The sequence below is a fragment of the Macrobrachium rosenbergii genome, chromosome 56, assembly GCF_040412425.1.
Source record: "Macrobrachium rosenbergii isolate ZJJX-2024 chromosome 56, ASM4041242v1, whole genome shotgun sequence".
In the NCBI taxonomy this organism is placed as follows: Eukaryota; Metazoa; Arthropoda; class Malacostraca; order Decapoda; family Palaemonidae; genus Macrobrachium; species Macrobrachium rosenbergii.
In genome coordinates this window covers 42,390,943-42,413,039 of record NC_089796.1, presented here as the reverse complement: position 1 = coordinate 42,413,039, position 22,097 = coordinate 42,390,943, and the positions used below count along the sequence as shown (strand labels likewise).

Sequence of the window (22,097 nt, the reverse complement as noted above, 5' to 3'; positions counted from 1 at the left end):
AGTAACGTGATTTCAACCATACAATATTTCCGTCTGTTTCTCCCTAACCATTATTGTCTTGATGTATGTACAATCACCACTACTTGCATTGCCATGCAAGCATTCTAATCATGTACTCATAATGTTCCAACGAATCTTCTGTATCAAACTGTGTGTATGTTTCTGTTTGTGAAGACGCCAAATGTCTCGCCACTCCGATGCACGACAAACACACGAACACACACGTGTTTGGAAGAGACGGCGTCAAGCTCTTACAATCTCAGAAATTCTTTAGTCACTGTCATAATTTTTGCAGTTTTCTATTAGCCGTTACATAAAGTTTTATGATGAAAATGTGCGCAATTTCATGTAGAATACAACAAAAAATAACTCATGGTTGTAGCTTTTATCAGTTTTGAAATATTTTCATATAAATCACGATAAGTGCCAAAATTTAAACCTACGGTCAACTTTGACTCGACCGAAATGGTTGAAAAATGCAATTGTAAGCTAAAACTCTTACATTCTAGTAACATTCAATAATTTCCCTTCATTTTGCAACAAACAGGAAGTCTCTAGCACCATATTTCGATTTATGGTGAATTTAATAAAAAAAAACTTTCCTTACCTCTGCGCATGGTAACTCGGCTGAAAATCTCAGAATTTCTTTAGTCACCTTGTTGTAATTTTCGCACCGTTTTCTATTAGGCGTTACATAAAGTGTTATACATGAAAATATGCACAATTTCATGTAGAATACAACAAAAAATAACTCATGGTTATAGCTTTTATCAGTTTTGAAATATTTTCATATAAATCATGATAAGTGCCAAAATTTAAACCTATGGTCAACTTTGACTCGACCGAAATGGTTGAAAAATGCAATTGTAAGCTAAAACTCTTACATTCTAGTAACATTCAATCATTTACCTTCATTTTGCAACAAACGGGAAGTCTCTAGCACAATATTTCGATTTATGGTGAATTTTTTAAAAAACTTCTTGTACGTCCGCGTGTTACAAATTCATGCATCATTTTGTGATAATATTTTCTCTGTGTTGCTTTGATCGTTTTACAATTTGTTATATACCAAAATCATCGCAATTTAGTGTACAGTACAACGAAAAAAAAATAACTCATTAGCTTTGACTGTTTTGCTCACAGCACGATTTGTATACAATTATATATGAATTTTTTTTTGTGCTGTCATATATTCCAATATTTATATATGATAATGGTATTTTTTTCATTTCTGATGGTTGCATACTAAACTTCAGGCAGTGACAAAAAAAGGAGCCAAAAATGAACTCTTAATCTTGAAAACTAAGCATGCTGTGATTTTTTGAAAAAAAAAAAAAAAAACTTTTTTTTCCGCTTCGGCACTAACTCCCGAACCCCGCCGGCATACGGCAGACACTTTTGTAAATAGAGGCTCGGCGTTTAAGGGTTAATACTGTAATACAAAGTAGATTTCTACCGCAAAAGAAAAAAATGTGATACTGTTCAGAATAATTTAAACAAAATTATGTTTTTCTGAAAAACTTTAAACAAAATTATATTTTTCAGGAAAGTATTATATTTCTCTCTCTTTGATATGATTACCTGTTCTTTATTATCTACTTGTAGGAGTTATCTTTGCATTTTACAAATATCACAGACTCAAAATTCTTGTCAGTAAGACGACATCTATCTGGGCGAAATACTTTTCCTGCAATACTGAAAATCCTTTTTACTTGGGCGGAAGAAGCAGGGACTGATAGATACTTTTGCGCCATCTTAGCAAGAGTTGGAAATGTTTCTCTGTGGTCTTTCCAGTATGGTAGCACATCTCTCTCTTCTGAAATGCATGGCTAACTCAGGTCTCTTTGAAATTCAGTATCAATAGACTCCTGAATCTGTGTTACATCTGTTGATTGTCGAACTGGGTTACCCATAAAACCAAACAGTTTCTTCCTTTTTGGTTCAGTTGGTCTAGGTCCTGGTGTATCTTATGTATGGTCTGTGGCAGGATCCATGCTTGCATGAGCTGTAGTATCTTTGGGCATGAATTGGGCTGCAGTTATGATAGAAGACTTAAGATTCACCCTTCCCTCTTCTTCAGAACACCAATCTAATTTAAATCTTGGATCAAGAATAGTTGCCATTTGATATATTTTCCGCTCTTCATATACCTAGAGGTGTTTCTGTAATGACCTCTTCAATCCAAATACCAGACTGTTGTTATATTTAGATTGCATTTTCTCTAAGTGAAACTTGAGCCCTTGCACACATGGAATGACTAGGCTAGAGGAAACAGAATTCTGTCTCTGGGGCACAGTTGGTGGCCTCCTCAAATGGCTCAAAAATTTCTAGCATGTCATTAAGAATATTTTGGCCATAAGCGCCAAGCTTTGGTGCACCATCCAAACTGTTCAGCTTTTCTTCTGGTACTCTCAGAATAGATCCGATCATCTTTAATTGCGAATTCCAACAAGTAGCACAACCTGATTCTAATTTTCCTTCTTCTTCTAAAGCATCTTGTTGATTTATGCACATAAGAAACCAATTTTGATTCTTTGCTCACCGTAAAATTTAACTCTCCTGCTTCTTTGAAGCCATCTTTCACGACCAGTTGCAATGTATGTGCAAAGCGGGAATTATGCTCAGCTGGTAAAACTTCCAGTAGTTCAGCAGAATCAGTACACTACCATCCAAATAATCAAGATCTTCTGCTTCCTCATCACTGTCATCATTTGCTTCTGAGATAGCATCAGGAAATCCTGGCAGAGAATATGCAGTGATCATAGTAGCATTGTCAGTTATGATGTTTGTAATTTTGGAGCCTATATCAAAATCCTTGTTGATCTGCTCATACTCTTCCGTGATATTGCAAGCTAGCACTACATTTTCAAATGACCAGTTTCTAATGCAATGAGCTGTGATTCCCAAGTATAAGCTTGTCTGACAGCTAGACTAGATATCAAGTGTTAGGCATACTGTTTTGCACTCCATAGACTTTTTTTATTTTCCTTCACCTGTGAGAATTTGTCTGGTAGCAATTTGTTGACAAAGTGCTTGCACGTAGGCATTTGACAACGAGGGTCAGCAGAATTAAGTAAGCCATTGAAGTGAGGGCTTTCAACAACAGAAAATGGCACAAGATCGCACGCCACAAAGAACACTAATGCATTATCCTGTTGCTTTTGTCGAACATCATGTGCCCCATATTTCTTTGGGTCTGACACTGTAACGAAATCTTCCATGGTTGACTGGCTCGTCCCAGGAGACTCAGTAGTGTTACCACGAGCTATGAATGATGGCTAGTGAAAGACTAAACTACTGTACTACAGAACTGATCATGTTGCCTGTAGATACAGACAGGAAGTGAACAGGTTGTTGCATGTTCATGCTTGAACTGATTGCATGAAAATTGACTGATATTCTGTTGACAAACAACAGTAGAATTTAAATCATTTGAATTAAACTTGGTATATCTTTATTATTGACATACATAATTCATTATAACGAAAAATCCACATATTATAGTCAGGTTATTGTCACTCACTTTTTGTTATACAATTAGTTATGCAATACAGCCTCTAAATATGTAATGTACTTAAAAAGTGCTTAAAAGTACTTGATTTTTCAAGTAATTTTTGGCCAAGTACTAGAACTCGACATAATCGGATTTCGACACGAAATGTTGAGTAAATTTTGCGTCGGAGCTCGAACAACAAACCGGAATCCGACCCGATGAATGATATGATGTTGTAGAAAAAAAGAGTTTTGGGCGGCTGCCGCTAGTTGGCGTTGTTGGTGGCGTTCTTCCCATGCGTAATTAAAAGCATTTAAAGCCCACACATGCTGCTGCTGCTGCTGTTTGGAGAAGTACACCTTGTACTGGTATATATAATTTTTTTGGCTTTCTGCACTGAATTTTCATCCAATCATGGGTCCCAATGTGTTAGGGAATCATAATATATACTGAAAGATGTTTTACAGTGATTTTGTACATTATTCCAGTAGACTCTGTATGAAATTTACCATAAATACTGAATGTTTATGTAATTAGTACCGCGATGTGCCACCAGGGTGGCGCTGTGGTTTGTTTACATCTGCCACAAGCTGCCGAGTTCCGATGTAATTTAGGAAATTTTTCTTAATTTTATGATAACAGACATACAGTAATTCAGCTTATAAATACTGTATTATTAATTTAATGTGATAATCAGGCTTGTTTTTCAATTTTATCATTATTAACAACAGTTTTCATGTGTACCCGTTACAGTACATTCTGGTAGTGCCTATAGGCTACCTAGCCTAGCCTATGGCGCTCGGTCTATCATCGGTAATACGGCCGCATTTGTTGTAGGCCAATTTTTTTGATACAGTATGCATTTAAAAATGTAAAAAGTGCTTCTGATACGGTAAGTTATTCAACTCTGAACTTATTTAATTGTAATTTGTGTAATGTTTTGTATAAAAAGGTAAGGTTGGGTAATGACTGGTGGTCAGGAATTGATTAATCCATTTTCAGTTATTTCTTATGGGAGAAATTAACTCAGAATTCGACTAAATCGAATCTCGACGCTGCTTCTGGAACAAATTAGCTTCGAGGACCGGGGTTCTACTGTATGTATGTATGTATGTATATATATATATATATATATATATATATATATATATATATATATATATATATATATATATATATATATATATATATATATATATATATATATATATATATACATACACACACACACACCCCAGTGGTTCCTCAGCGTATGAATGATTTGTTATTCATATTTTCATTGTACAAAGTAAAATTATCGAAAAATTCTGTTTCCATGTATCGAGCTGAAAATTATATTCACGAGCTGTTTGGTGGAATGTCGTGTGCGGCCAGCCAGGATTGTGGGTTGGGATCCCCTTGGTTCTGGATTATGAGGGGAGGGCCATTTGGATGTAGGGACGGAGGGATACATAGTGGGAAGGCAAAAAAACAACAACCGGATGATGGTTCTCTTTTTTTAAAATATCAAAGTAGGTCTTGAAAAGTCCTTAATCGACCTCATTTGCCTCATGACCCTGACACAAACTCGTTGATCTGCACTAGTCTAAATTGTACCTTAAGTTCATGTTTGTGCTTGTGGCTGAGGCTTTGCATAACTTTATCGCATCATATTTTTGCTATTATATTGTGATTAATAATTGGGAATAACAATGCCATACATGAAGAAGAAGCCTGTTAAGGAAGTGATGAAGAAAAAGGAGTCTTTAACTGTTGAAATTAAGAAAGAAATGATCTCCAAGCATGAGGCTGGCACACGTATGTCTGACTTAGTTCGAGAATATGGCAGATCTATGCTGACGATATGTACCATTATAAAGAAGAAAGAGGAAATTAAGGCATTAGACAGTGCAGTAGGAGTAACAAGAATATTGTTTAAGCAGCTCTCGCAAGGGATGGAAGAAATGGAGACATTGCTGTTTTTCCGGCTGAGGCAGAAAGAGCTCTCTGGAGATACTGTGAATCAAGCCATGATTTCGCAGACAGCCTTGACCATTTATGGAGAAGTTGCCAAGGACTTGCCAGGTCCTTCTTAAGAAATGGAATTCAAGGCAAGCCATGGATGGTTCCAAAAATTTATGAAACGGGGTAAGGTCAGTTGTCCGGCACGGGAAGGCTGCGAGTGCAGATACAAAGGCAGCCAAAGAGTATGTTGAGAAGTTTAAAAGTTTCGTGGATTCTCAGGGCTACTAGCCCCAACAAGTATTCAGCTGTGATGAGACAGGTCTTTTTTGGAAGAAGATCCCAAAGAAGACCTATATTGCATCCGAAGAAAAGAAAATGCCAGGACATAAGCCAGTGAAAAACTGCCTTACACTTTTGTTCTGTGCTAATGCATTGGTGGTTCAGACAATAAAGCCATTGCTGGTTTATCATTCCAAGAATCCATGAGCATTTAAAAAACGTAATGTGCAGAAGAGGCAGCTGGGTGTCATGTGGAAGTCCAACAATAAAGCCTGGGTCACAGGCTTTGTTCTTGCAGTGGTTGAACGAAGTTTGCTGCCCAACTATAAAAAGTCATTTAGAAGAAGATGGATTCCCACTCAAAGCTGTACTTGTAATGGACAACGCACCTGCCCATCTGAAGGACATGACTTCATCGACATTGTGTTCCTCCCTTCCAGTACCACCCCCATACTCCAGCCCATGGATCAGCAGGTCATATCCAACTTTAAAAAACTCTACACTAAGGCTCTGCTTAAAAGATGCTTCGATTTTATTGAAGCAACGAACCTGACCCTTAAGGAGTTTTGGAAGGAGCATTTTGATATCATCTGCTGCTTAAAGCTCATTAATAAAGCATGGCAGGGCATCACAAAAAGAACGCTCAATTCTGCACGGAGAAAACTATGGCCTGACTGTGTTCTTGAACATGGCTTCGAAGATTTCATTCATGAGGACCAAACTTTAGAGGAGAGCGTGTCATTTGGCAAAACCATGGGGCTGGAGGTAGACCACGAATAGTTAAACGAACTGATTGATGAACACAACGAGGAGTTTACAGTGGCTGAATTGAAGGAGATGCTCGAAGAGACAAAGAGAGGTGAGTTAGAGGAACTTTCTTCATCCGAGGATGAGGTGAAAACTGCGCTGACTTTGCCACTGTCATCCACAGAAATCAGGAAGTGGTGTGAAATGTGGAAAAATCTAAGAAATTTGTAGAAAAACAATCCAAGGCGCGCAGAAGCAGAGCATGGCGCCAGTTTGCTTGATGATGAGGCGATGAGTTATTTTTAGAGTGCTTAAAAAATCGCAAAAGCAAGTGTCACTCAAGAGGTATTTTACCATAACAAAAGGAAGTGATTCTGACGAATCAACTGTAAGTGAAAGGAAACAGGCAAAACAGTGAAAAAGAAAAATCAACCGAGCCTGGTCCCAGTGGCACATCTAGGAAGTAAGTGGGAAGTGGACCCCCATTTCCCACCTGATAACCCACCACCACCATCCCCTCCCTCACCTCTCTCTACTGCCTCACTAGCTCTGTCCCAAACACTCACTCACGGTAAGATTCTCTTTTGATTTTTATTGTTACTCTATTGCATTTGATTGTTTTTATATTGTATCATTGTTAAATTTATTCTTTTATTTTTTACATGAATTGTTATTGCTTTTACATACATACAGTACAGTACTGTTTTTACTGTCTTTTCTCCTTCCCTCCATAGCTAAACGCTCCCTCCCTTATCTCAAGTCAGCTGTTCATCACCACGGTGACGTAATTTTGTTCATCTTTTATGTTAAAATTTTATTGTGAAATGCTGTATTCTTTTATTTATTTTGTTGAATATGGTTATCATAAATAATAATATTGTGCATGTGCTTCAAATAAGTATTAAAGTGGGTACATAGGGGTGATATGGGGGAAATTCTTGACTGTGGGATGAATTAATTGAATTTCCAGTATTCCTTATGGGAATATTCGGATCGATATACGAACATTTCGACATACAAATTAGAGCTTGGAACGAATTAAATTTGTATACCGAAAAGCTACGTGTGTGTGTATGTATGTGTATATATATATATATATATATATATATATATATATATATATATATATATATATATATATATATATATATATATATATATATATATATATATATATATATATATATTATATAATATATATATATATATATATATATACACACACATATATACACACATAGTAAACCCCCATATTCGCGTTCTCATGATTCGCTGACTCATGCATTCGTGGGTTTCTCTGTGGAATATATCTAGCCATTATTCACGGAAAATTTGCCCATTTGCGGTATTTTTCACTGAGAAATATTCACAGATTACTGTATTTTCATATAATTTTCATGAGTAAATGCACTTTTTGTGATAAAACTATTAAAATACTCAGGTATAAGCATTTTTAAAAGATTTTTCTTGTGTTTAAACTATCAAAATGGGCAGTTCTAAGTATTTTTAGAGGGGCTTTAAGTATTCGTGGGTTTTAGCTATTCACGGGGGGTCTGGTACGCATCCCCCACAAATACGGGGGTTCACTGTATGTATGTGTGTGTGTGTGTGTATATATATATATATATATATATACAAATATACATAAATATATGTACATATACATGTATATGTATATTTATATATACAGTAAACCTCACATATTCGCTGGGGATGCGTACCACACCCCCTCGCAAATAGCTAAAATCCGTGAATACTTAAAACCCCTCTATAAGTGCTTAGAACTGCCCATTTTGATTGTTCAAACAAAATAAAATCTCTAAAAATGCTTATAACTGAGTATTTTAATATTTATATTTTTGTCACAAAAAGTGCATTTAGTCAAGAAAATATGAAAATACAATAATTAGTGAATATTTCTCAGTGAAAAATAACGCGAATGGGCGAATTTTCCACAAACAACGTGTATATATATTCCACGGAGAAATCCGCAAATAAGTGAGTCCGCGAATCGTGAGAATGCAAATATGAGGGTTTATTGTATATATATGTGTATGTATGTGTGTGTATGTGTATATATATATATATATATATATATATATATATATATATATATATATATATATATATATATATATATATATATATATATATATATATTGTATTATTCACAGTGTCTACTAAATGCCGTGATTTCTTCATCCTTTCTTGGATATGCTGAATGTTACAGAAATAAAAATTAAAAATTAATGTCAATAAGTAGTAATAAATATAAAACTCATGAGGTTATGATGTATGTTTGTCGTTTTCTCGCTTTATTTGGTCTTTTCATTCCTTTAGGTTTTATATAAAGTTACAAAACAGTGTTAAAAACAAAAGCATTCATTATGATCTCTGTCTGATATGTGTACAGTCAAACATGTACAGCTAAAATTAAAACATACAATAGGAGGCTAGAGAAGGGATTTTGACAAAGGAAAAATCTATTTCTGGGGGAAGACCTGTGTCACCTGGTGAAATAACCATTAAGCACTTATTTCTAGGTATAAGTATTGCTAAAAATACCAGAGAAAAAAGCTATCAGGAATGCTGGGGTTACTACCCCCAGTTCGATCATCTATTAATCAAAATAGATGTCGGTATACACAAAGGGTGATTGTGTGTTGCCACTGCCACAGGCCTCTGCCCTGTAGAGGTTCCCAATCTCAAAAACCCCGGAAAGTGAGGGGCCGTCACATACCCAACACTCACTGCCCAGCCAACCAACACTTCAGCCGCCATATTGGTCTCATTCCAGGTTATCACCCACCCCCCAAGCTTGGTATGTCTACTAGGGGGGGAAACGGAGAATATGGGTGGGTCACCAGGTGACACAGGTCTTCCCCCAGAAATAGATTTTTCCTTTGTCAAAATCCCTTTTCTGGGTTCGACCTGTGTCACCCGGTGTGAAATAGTAACAGAGAATCATACAAAGCTTGGTGAAACCCCTAAACAATTACTGAGATGGAGATAAATAAAACTATCAGTACAAACTGAGTTTAATTATTCCAGTAGCAAAAATATGACATGATTAACAATACATAAGACATTGTCAATAACAAGGGGCAAATATGTACAAAATACTGGAAATACCAAGACACTTAAATGCTAACAAAGATAATAACTGTACAACATAACATGGTCAGGAGTCAAGCTGTGAAGCATGCCTGACCTAAGAATAGATGGCAAGGTAAGTAAACGAGGCAGGTAGGTGAGAGAGAAAAGGACAGGATAATTAAGATTGCATATGTTAATCTAGGGCGGAAGGGACAATGCTTCCTGCAGCCACTGTAGAAAATTTTAGAGCCTCCAGTGATTTAAGATAGTGGCGTTTGAACACTGATGGTGATTTCCAACCCGTATATTTTTTAAGCTCCTCAAAGTTCATATTATGAAAATAATTAGTGGAGGTGGCCACTGCTCGGATATCATGAACCTTAGGTACTGAATCTGGGTTAGCTTGTTTAATAAAATATAGTATTTGTTGTCTGATGGCCTTTAAGGAAAGGGTTCCTCCTTTTTCCCTGACAAAAAGAGGACCAGACATTATATTAGAAGTTCTATGTAAATAAGCCTTCAAAGTAGTGACTGGGCATAAGGACGGATCCTGTGGAAGGGGGATAACCTTCCAAGGGGACCATCTATCTTGTGGATCTTCATTCTTAGCTAAAAATTTTTGATCCGGGGATAGTAGAACTTCTCCTGACAGGAGGAAATCAACATGGTTCGGTTCTCTAGAGAGAGCGGACAGTTCAGAAATTCTGGCACCTGAAGCTAGGCTAATTAAGAATGTTTTCCTTAACAGACTCAAATATGGACACTGCTCATTATCAGTGTCCGATGCTAATTTCAGTACGTCATTTAAGAACCCGTATGTGGACGGGTTGCTGGTGTCAAACGAGCGCATGCTCTAGGGATTGATGAAAAGTATGAGTCCGTTAAGTCAATATTGAAACCATGTAAAAATATCTTTTTTAAAGCTGACTTTGCTGTAGTAATAGTACTAGAAGCCAGCCCTTTTTCAAATAATGACCTGAAGAACGATATTGCCAGATTCGTGGTCATCACTTTAGCTTCAGATTCTTTCAGGAATAATGCTAACCTTTTAACTGCTGAATCGTACTGTCTGAGAGTAGAGTCCCTTTTATCTGATTCTAAGAACAATGTATTAACAGGATCAATATTAGCACCTCTCTGAGCAGCGAATTTCATGAAGTCCACAAAGCCAGGGCATTTAGAATTCTTGAGGAAGCTGACACAGTCCGAGTTTGTACTATTTGAGTCAACTTTGGCCTGGGTATTTGAATACACCGGAGTTTCAACCTCTAGAAGAAGAGGAAACCAACTGCTCTTGCCAGTTGGGTGCTACCAGGGCCACTTGACCCTTGAATGACCTGAGCTTGTGCAAAACTTTCATCAACAGGTTTATTGGTGGAAACAGATAGATTTTCTGCCACATGTTCTGTGGAGTGAGCAAGAGGGTCCAGATTGGGAGCAACGTAACATGGAAGTTTGTGCTTGCTCTCTGTGGCAAACAGATCTACCTGGAGACCTGGTACCTGACGTCGAATCCACTTGAATGACGTTTTGTCCAGAGACCATTCCGACTCCAGCGGAGTTGTCCTGGATAGAGAATCCGCAATGACATTCCGGACACCTGCCAGATGGGTAGCTGATAAGTGCCAACGGTGCTTTCTTGCCAGGGAGAAAATTGCTATCATCACTTGATTGATCCGGCTCGACTTGGAGCCCCCCCTGTTTATACAATGCACTACTACTGCACTGTCCAGAACCAGCCTGATATGGATCTGTCTGGATGGACGAAGTTTTTTCAGAGTTAGAAATACTGCCATTGCTTCGAGAATGTCGATATGGAACTGGCGGAACATTGTGGACCACGTTCCTTGAATTTTTCTGTGTTGAGAATATCCTCCTTACCCGCTTAGAGAAGCGTCTGTGTGAATCACCAGTGATGGAGGAGGAAACTGGAGGGGTACTAACCTTGATAGACTCTTGACCGTCGACCATGGCCGAAGTCTTTTCCTCAACACTAGCGGAATTAAGGACACCTTGTCTCTGAGTTTGATGTTGGCTCATCTCTGCCACACTCTGTTTATATCTTTCAGTTTGGCTTTCAGAAGCAGGGCTGTAACAGATGCAAACTGAAGAGAACCCAGGACTCTTTCCTGGGTACGGCGAGTGGCTTTCCTGTTTTTGAGGAACTGCCTGGTGGCTTTGGCTATTTCCCTCCTTTTGGCTGGCGGAAGAGACAGATTGTGTGAGTCCAGATCCCATTGGATTCCTAGCCACTGAAATCGAGCCTCCGGAACTAGGCGGGATTTCTCCCTGTTTATTTGGAAGCCTAGGGATTCCAGAAAGTTGATCACTATGGCTGTTGCTCTCCGACATTCCTCGGCGTTGGATGCCCAAATTATCCAATCGTCCAGGTATGCAGCTAACATGATCCCCTGGGACCGTAACTGCTGAACTACTGTTTCTGCCAGTTTGGTGAAGATTCTGGCCGCTATGTTGAGCCCGAATGGCATGACTCTGAATGAGTAGGCCTGTTTTCCTAGTCTGAACCCTAGGTAAGGAGAGAAGTTTCTCGCAACCGGGATGTGATAATATGCATCTGAAAGATCTATAGAGGTGGTGACGGCTCCACGAGGAAGTAGGGTCCGCACCTGCAAGATTGTAAGCATGCGAAATTTGTCGCATTGAATGTAAAGATTGTGACGAGACAAGTCTAAGATTACTCTTTGCTGACTGGAGCCTTTCTTCGGAACGCTGAACAGTCTGCCTTGAAATTTCAGGTGTCTCACTTTCTTTATAGCCCTCTTGTGAAGCAGGTCCTTTACAAAGTCCAGGAGAGCTTTGGATGGGGACTGATGGAATCTGACTAGTGGAGGAGGACCTTTGCTCCAACTCCATCCCGGACCTTTGGAGACTATGCTGTGGGCCCACGGACTGAAGGTCCATCGGTCCCGAAAAAGATACAACCTCTCGCCTACCTGAGAAAACTCATTGGACGGGAGAGGGCTTACCTCCTCTACTGCCCCGGCCTCCTCTCCCTCGAGAGAGGGAACGTGACGCAGCCTACCTCTGAAGGAGGCTCTGGCTCTGCTTCCCCTTGCATTCCTGTTAAAGCCCCGAAATGCCCCCTGGCTTTCAAACGAGGTGTTGAAAGCCGGAGACGTCACGAAGGTTGGGGAAGCAAGGGTATGCTGAGCAGGCTGCATCAGCACAAACTGTTGTTGAGGCTGGGCCTTTGAAGTTGAAGGCTGACCGACCTGGGAGACCGGTACAGCCTGCATCACGGTCTGGGTGTGAGGTCTTCTGTACCTCCTGAACCTTTTCCCCGATTTAGCTTGAGATCCGGCAGACTCGGTGGCCTTCCTTTTGAAAGGGAGACCCCAGCGGGAGCGGAGGCTTTGATTTGCCCTGGTTGCCTCCGCCAGGACATTATTCACTTCACTCTCGGGGAAGATGTTGGCGCCCCAAATAGAGCTCTTCACGAGCCTATTGGGCTCATGCCTTATGGTGGCGTCCGCGAAAATGTGTTTGCAGCAATTCACCCTCGCCACGATAAAGTCATACAGGTCCGCCTGGAATCCTGCCAACAGGGATTTGGTTAGGACCTGGAAGAAAGGTTCTTCGTTATAAGTAACCGCTGTTGCCTCTGTCAGGCACAAAGAATTCATGGAGCGACTCAATCTGCACCTGGCCTCAAATTCAGCTTTTAGAAGCTGTTCACTGAATAGAGATGAAGCGCACTCGGGGTCGAGTTTGCCCACCGTGAACGTGGCTGGAGCTCCCAACCAAAATTCCGAATCTCCGGGGAAGACGAGAAGTAGAATCTGTCTCCCGGAGTTGAGGCAGCGGTTTACCCTCGATGCCTGCCTGACAAGTCAGCAAGGCTACCTTAGACATGCAGGGAGTAGGGACAGCATCACGCAATGAGAACATAGTGAAGGTCCCTTTGAAGGGGGTCAGTTTGGTGTTCTCCGCCTCCCACTCCGTGAGAGTGCGCAGCAAGGCGGATTGGGCTTGGTCCCTAGGAAAAATAACTGTCTCCTTGGGGACTTTGTCTGATCTGATCCAAGCCTCTTCGGTAAGTCTGGCATAGCCTTGGTAGGGAGGCACCAGGTTGGGTGGGAAGAACTCCAATTCTTCCAAGCTGCGTGTACCCAAGCCTTCAATTGTAAGGGTATCTTCATGCCGAGGGGCATGAAGAGCCAGACGCCAAGGGTTTCCCTTATCAAAGGGAGGAAGGCTGGAGGCATCCGGAACGGCGTACGTTTGAGCCGCCACTCCAGAGCGCATGAACCCAGAGAGCACGTTCTCCTGGTTCTGCATCCTCTCAGCTAAAGATTTCCAATGATCATCGGGGTGCCGGACATAAGAGACCAACGTCCCTCGCGCGGGGAGAAGTCAAGATCACACGCCAAATGCTAAGGAACAGGGAGGAAGGAACAAATGGAGGGGTCGAGAGGCGGTGGACAGGTGGGTGGGAAAAACCCCCTTGACACTTATAGGAACTCCCCACGGGGTGTCGGCCATGGAGACCGATGTCCCTCACACAGGGAGAAACTAGAGACACCCGCCAAATGTTAAAGAGTGGGTAAGGAAAGGCTAGGCTAACAACATGAAAAAGACCGTGCAACCTACGACCCCAGACCCCCCCCTCCCCACGTCAAAACTTTTTGACTTGGGAGAAGGTAACAGAGGTATGGAAGGGGGGGGAGAGAAATTCCACGCAAGGTCTGGCCACCCTCCAACGCCGACAGCCTGGACGGGTAGAAGGCTAAGTAATGAGGAGACCCTCCCTATTCTAACCTACCTCTCGAAAACCAACTGGTCTGGTCAGGTAGGCCAAACAGGGGAGGGGTGGGGGGGGTCTCCAAAGCCTAATGACACCCTCCAAAACATGACGGTATGGTCAGGTGGACCAAGAGAACGAGGAACTCCCTCAACCAACCAACACCTCCCTCCAAGCCTCAAAACGACATGGTCGGGGGAGCTAGGGAGCATGAGAATCATGAAAGGCGCCTAACCTAAGTAGCCTAACCCTCCGATTGCGGACGAGAGGGCTAGGCCTGAATACCCAACAAATAAACTACTTGACTTTAAGTACTACGAAAAGTTAACCAAATGATATAAAATATAACTGTATATAAAACAAATGCACAGAAATACACAAAAAATATAAAGACTCGTGCTAAAGAGAGGGCCTAACAGCTCGCGACATGTTGGACACGGGTGATACGTAAAATGGCCGACCCTAACGCTGAATCAAAAACATTTTTAATCCAAAAATATACATGTCATCCATCACCGTACATATCATGAAAATCAATAGCAGTACTGTACCATCTTGGAGAATGTATCCCTTCGCCGCGAGAGGAAGGTGCCCACGAAAAAGGAATATTTACGATCATAAAGGCGAGAGGGGGAAGCCTCCCCAAATAGCCTAGTTTCGCTAAGATACGGGCACAACATCCCCCGCCGACGAAAGGACAATTCGTCCAAAAAGAACTTTCTGAAGGGGCAGAAATAATAAATAACGTAATTAAAATATATAACTGTGTAAAACACAAGCAGAATCTCACTGCTTAGGCTATAAGAAAACAAAGGCCAAACATGGCCGAGGCGAGGCGAACGCGGAGGAACGCCTGAGTTATTTAACCCCGTAATTATTGAATTAAAGGTTAAATAAGAGGCCTCAATAACAAAAAACCCCAAAAGAAGATGGAACTTAACTTGGAAGCAGAGAATTACTGAACGGATGACATGAGTAGCGTAAATATGGGTCAGAAAGCAGCACAAGAGAAAGACACAATGAACTGAACCAACGTGCTAAAATGGAATGAGACCAATATGGCGGCTGAGGTGTTGGTTGGCTGGGCAGTGAGCGTTGGGTATGTGACGGCCCCTCACTTTCCGGGGTTTTTGAGATTTGGAATCTCTACAGGGCAGAGGCCTGTGGCAGTGGGAACACACACTCACCCTTTGTGTATACCGACATCTATTTTGATTAATAGATGATCGAACGGGGGATAGTAACCCCAGCATTCCTGATAGCTTTTTTCTCTGGTACTTTTAGCAATACTTATACCTAGAAATAAGTGCTTAATGGTTATTTCACCGGGTGACACAGGTCAAACCCAGAAATGTGTTTATAAAGTTTAAGAAAGGGTAAGATTTAAAGACAGAAAAAGTCACAAAATATTATTGTGCTTGGCAACATGCCACTCAATTATATTTTGCAGTTTTCTAATGCTCTTTGTGGTATCATGTGTATCTCAAATATTAATGAATTTTATGTCATTGGAAAGGTAGTTTTCATACTTTTACACTGTGTTAACATAGATTGGATATCTGTTTTCTGCTATTTATCATGAATTTTTCTGGGCTAACTTTTACTTGTGATATTGATGTTTTTATTTATTTATTTTTTTTTTTTTTGCATTTTTTAAACATATGATACATTTCAACCCCTCGGCTGAAAATGACATCAAATTCATCAATGCAGCATGAAGTATAATATTACACAGAATGATCAAAGAAAATTACTGCTAAGCATTTTCACTCAGTCAGTGAGGGGTGAGTGTTCTGGCACAGGCCAATTGTTTTTACTCATCCCCAAATTCTTAAAGGGTAACATTTTAAGGTCAACCATTTCAAAACCTCCACAGGCTTCATACACCCATCATACATCTTTTCTGCCTCTCTCTGCAAGTGGGACTGCTTTTTTTGTATATACTAGTAATCAAGGTGTTTCTCTCCATTTCATCCATGTTGCAGCTATTCTCTTACTGTTCTCTCAACGTCCATTTCACAGTCAGTGTGTTTTGAGGTAACTGATACTACCTAATGCAAAGAAGTGTCATGGGCATGCTTTCAGATGAAACTAAACTTTCTGTTATTTTGTATTGTGTATATGTATTTTGCTAATGAATTTCAGTTAATAAAGACTTTTAGCAGAGTTCATTTTTTTATTTTGATTTATGGTGAGAAGAAACTTTCATCTGAACTACAAGGATAATTTTTTTTGCCAGTGATCCAAAATTGCGAACTTAGCAGCAGGGAAAGCAAGTTACCTGAAAAGTTGCATGAAAAATTCCCATGGTAGTTTTCTATAGGGTGATAGTCAATCAAATTTTGATATAAGGATTTAAGCATAAAATGCTATTTTTAAATGCTGTTTTTATTCCAGTTAAAACAATTTTCTCTTTAACAAAATCAGTAATTCTTTTCATTGTTTAGCTATATGTTAGTACAATTTGAGATTTTTTTTTTTAGGTTATTTATTGGATTAGTGATCTCTCAGAGATTTCCCACAATTTTGGCTGCTGAAGAGTTGTATAAAGACCCTACATTTTTGAGGTGGGAAGGGAAGTCTGCATTATAAAATAATGATATTTTAAGTAAGATGTAAAATCAGTGGATGACTCACTTTTGTGTTTCCAGAAATTTGTATTTTCTTTGAGTGTAGTTCGATTGTAATTTGGTAAAACTTTATAGAAAAAAATTATTTTGACATCGTCTTTAGTTGGATACAGTGCTATGTATGTTTCCAGTAGAGGGACAGAGCTTCAGCTTCAAGTCATGACTTTTGTTTTCATTTTTAATTTTGTTTATAAATAGCTAATTATTTTCTCCTACTGAATGTAGCTTTACTTTATTTCAGACTGAATCCAAAACTCCATCAGAAGAGTCTAAAGGTTTTGATATTGACATGAGTGTTAGTATGACTGACTCTATGATCAACAACCTTGAAGCTGTTGTTGAAGCCCAAAGTGGGCAGTCAGTAGATGGAAATAATTTAAACAGTGATGCTGCCTCGCAACCTGCACAGAGTGGTGGTGTTTCACAGACATCTAGCGGCTTATCTGCTGAGGAAGTTAGCAGTGCTATGTCTAAATCCCAGCCAACAACTAAAGTTGAGAATACACTAGCTACTTCCGTAGAACAAACTGTTTCAAAAACTGAAAACATTGTGGTGGATAATGTTATAAGTAGTGTAGCTTCTGTGAAACTGGACGAGCCACACATTAATGGGGATTCCCCAGTGCCCATGGACACAACCCCAACTCAAGCAGTGGATTTGCTGGGAAACTTTAACACTACTGGTAGTGATGTAAATACTAGGAATCATAATGGAGTGGACAGTACTCCCGCACAGACCAGTCAAGGGTAAGTTTTGCCTAGTGGTTTTCTGTTTAGAAAATATATCACAACTTGCCAAATTGTAGTGCATTAATTGTATTGAAAATATAATAAAGTAATATTGTGCTGTAAAGTATGTCTTTCCCAAATTACTAAGTCAAACAATCCATTAAGTAAAGCTTATTAATGAATTCATGAAAATTAGTGCTTTAAATTATGATTTTAATTGGAGTTGTAAATCCCTACTTGAATGAAAATATAACAGTTTGAAATTAGTTTGGAGAAGCTACACAGGTAAGTTTTTACATTTTGTGTTTAATATTGTGGAAGTGTTGAAATATCCTCTGATATCAAGTAATAAGCAAGTTTAACATGTGACTTGAATTTTGTGTGTAGAACTTAGATATTAATTCAATGACCTTACTCAACCAGGGTGGGTGCCTTACAGACATTTAGTAGATAAAATGTATATTCTGATTTGTGAACTAGAAATTATACAGATTGAAGAAAACATGGGCTGCCATTCAGCAGAAATTAACTGGAGTAATGGGCAAAATTTTCAAGTGTGTATTAGCTTATTATCAATAGTTATTTGTGTATCTTTTTTTATTTAAATAAATTTACAGAAGTGGAAAAAAAAATTTTTTGTTATACACAAAAGTAAATGTGAGAGGAAGCAGTTATGAGATTGTCTTCTGATCTAAGCATTTCTCACTCTACATAGGAATAAATTGTATTATGGATTCTTTGTCTTTAGGGCAAGTTTGGCTTTTATAATTGGTCATCCACACTAAAAAGGTAAAAACTATAAGTTGACAGTTAGGAAATGAGGAAATGAAAAGTGTATTTATGCAGAATTTGGGGTTGATCAGTTGCAGTCATCATCATTAGCATAAGTACTGGTTGGCGATTATAAACAATGGCTCTACTGAACTATTATAAGATGATAAAATTGCAAATTGACCATATCTAATTGTGGTAAAAAGAAGGATTCTGGCATATCTTTTGCAGATAATTTTTTCCATACACCCCCTGATACACAATTTGAATCTCTGTATTTATATCCAACAGATAAGAGACCATAGTAGGTGCAGCAAAATTATTAAAGAGTTACTAGTTGGAAAGTTTAAAAAGAACACACAGATTTAGCCTACCATACTGGGATTTGACAGACAAAAGCTTGTATTAGGTTTTACTATAGTGGATCGTCAATAACATAGACCTCCGATAACTGGAGACTTCCTGTATATACAGGCAGTCCCCAATTATCGGCGGGGGTTCCGTTCTGAGGGTGTGATGATAACCGAAAATTGGCGATTTTCGGTTATCATCACACCCTCAGAACAGAACCCCTGCCGATAACTGGAGACTTTCTGTATATACAGGCAGTCCCCAGTTATCGGCGGGGGTTTCGTTCTGAGGGTGTGATGATAATTGAAAATTGGCGATTTTCAGTGCTTTTCACGATTTACCTAATTTTCAGTTATCGCCGCCATTGTTAGGTATTTTATCGGCGCCAATACCCAATTATCGGTGCCAGTAAGTGGAAATTGGCGATTTTCGGCGCAGAAAATTGACAATTTTCGGCGCTAGACAAGCCCTGTAAAACCAGATCACCATTAACCGAGCCCGTTGTCAACCGGGGACTGCCTGTATTTGTGTAATGCACAATCTTGAGTATCATGCAACCCCCAATTTTTCACCCATAAAAAGTTATTTTATCAAGTATTTTGTGTCACATATCATCCGAAGTAATTTTTTGAGACCAAATTACAAAAGACTAACCTCTTTTCCTCCAACTCTTTATCCCATCTAGTTAAATAAGTTAAAAAAGTAAAAGAGGATGATAAAAGTATCGTTAGTAATGCTATACTCATTGCATAAACATGCACACACTTAAAAACAACCAAGTGAGAAACAGCTGTTTTGGTATGAACAACCGAATGGATAACAACAGCTGTTTTGCTTGCATTTCAACCATTGTACAATAGTAAATAATTACTGTGTTTGTTATAAATGACGTTAAGTAGAAAAGGACTGATATATTTTTACATTACAGTACAGTATACCCTTATTCACTATGGAGAAAAGATCGGCAAGGAAATATACAGTACTGCTAAATTTAAGCTGAGAAAACTAACAATGTTCGAGCCTAATAACTATAAATTATTGTGCATTGGCAGCATGGATGAAACTCCCCTAAACTTCGATATACCATCAAACTCGACTGTAAATAAAATTGGAGAGAAAAATATTTCAATCAAAACTACTGGGAATGAAAGAACACATTGTACTGTTGTTTTAACATGTGTAGCAGATGGAATGAAACTTTCCCCATGATTATCTTTAAACAAAAATTCATGAATGGTATCGTTGTTTCACAAAAACCTAAACAATGCAAATGGCGCATGGTTGCTATGTTTGTATTTAAAATACAATAGTGATATGAGAATACTGTACAAACAGTATTATTGGTTACAGTGAAGTAAATCATAACTTTTTAAAAGATCCATGGAAAAGATGCATACTGTATTCAGTATTTTTTTATATGATACTAATATGTGAATATTACATACCAATTTTATACCTCGTGTATGATGCAACCCCCTTAAAATTAGCTTCAAAATTAGGTCTTCAAAAGTTGCATGATATGCGAGTATATAAGGTAGCTGCTTGATTGCAGGGATGGCTTGAAAGTTTTGAATTGCAGCTCAATCATTTTTCTTTAAAAGTACTGCAGAATAGTGATTAGTTTATGAATTGATAATTTTCTTTCTCTAGGGGTCTGGTTATATTAATTAATTTCCTTTGTGTATATTTAAAGAAAGAGTTCTAGTAGACTAGTCTACAAATGCATAATTATTTTCTTGTTAGGTACCGTGTTTGGGAAATGGCATTTAAAATATTTGATAAGATAAAGAAGAAGTTTATTAAGTTGTATGGCTTAGGGTATTTAATCATGGTAAGGAGACATTCATTAATGTTAGTACTTTACTAAAATTTGCAGAATTTGAGTTCTAGTTAGGCCTTGATCTGAACTGCAGGTTTATCAAAACGTCTATTCAGGTCAGCTGTAATTTTTTCATTATATCTTGGTAAATGTAATGTATATTAAATAATTTGCTGTAACAGTCACTGATGTTTGAATGATTTTTGTTACCATACGAGTACTACAAGTGAATTTCTCAAATTTCAGAATTACCATTTTCATCCCTGTAGGAGGGTAGTGCCATCAGTGCACCTCATGTGGTGCACTGTAGGCATTACTTACGATTCTTTGCAGCATCCCATTGGCCTCTAGTTGCAGCCCCTTTCATTCTTTTTACTGTACCTTCATTCGTATTCTCTTTCTTCCATCTGACTTTCCACCCTCTCCTAAAAATTGTTTCTTAGTGCAACCACAAGGTTTTCATCCTTTTGCACCTTACAATCTTTTTACTGTCAATTTCCATTTCAGTGCTGAATGACCTCATAGGTCCCAGCTCTTGGCCTTTGGCTTAAAATCTATAGTGTATTCTATTCATCACTTTCATAGCTAAGCCATTGTCATTTCACCTCACCATCAGAATATAAGTCTACTGTTCTTGTTACTGAATTTTCATTGTAATTCTTGACCAAACTTATTTTAGTCATGACTTGTCAGGTTGCTCAGCATACTTCATGAGTTCTTCCTTAACCTGAATTTTTTCCATATATATTTTTACAGTAGTTGGATGTAGGGGAGCATGCACAGTACTAATGCTGTTAATTTAGTTTTGTAAACATTTTGTTTTCTTGAGTATTTTTTCAGTGAGTTTTTCTTGGTGAAAAGACAATTCGTGAACTGATATTTGACTGAAAGGTTGTATGGTACAATACAGTAAAACTCATCTCGTCAGTCTTCTGTATTTACCAGCTGCATTATCATGATAATTTATTTAAAAATCTCTTAATTTGAATGCATAATTTAGAGGTTAGGAATTAGCAAAATTCTTGTTAGCTGTATGATATCTAGAAAATATTCAAGTGAAAGCTATATTATAGGGTCTTTGTTACTCAACAGACTTTGTCAATTATCAGAAAATCAGACATAGCATCTTTTGAGGTGCTTCTGTATAGCTAGATGGACATTTCATCAGAGTAAAGAGACATTTATCCAAATAAGCTAATCACAATTTGCTCAGTCTTTGAACTTCGTGAAACCTGCACCTTTTTTATATTTTGTCAAATAAATACAAAAGAGAAATTCAAAATATCAAGTGAGATGGTTAATGTAGGCCAACTTAAATTTCTTGCCAAAACCTTGAAGTATTTTTTTTTTAGTTTATCTTAGTCTTTCATGTTTTTGAACATTATTATTGGAACAAAGAACATTTTGTGGTGCTTGTTTCCACTTCCTGCAACGATATTGATGGACAAAAGTATGGATTTTGTTTTTTATGTTTTT

General features: G+C 38.5%; 1 protein-coding gene across 50 annotated transcripts in view; it reads left to right on the top strand.

Annotated features, from left to right (window-relative positions):
* Positions 1–22,097, top strand: part of LOC136836475 (ensconsin-like) — a 652,260-nt gene that overhangs the window by 609,110 nt on the left and 21,053 nt on the right. For all 50 annotated transcript variants that reach the window (XM_067100793.1, XM_067100801.1, XM_067100795.1 and 47 more), the window contains one exon: positions 17,193–17,698. In XM_067100793.1, coding sequence (XP_066956894.1) covers positions 17,193–17,698 — 506 coding nt within the window. The remainder of the gene's footprint in view (positions 1–17,192; positions 17,699–22,097) is intronic.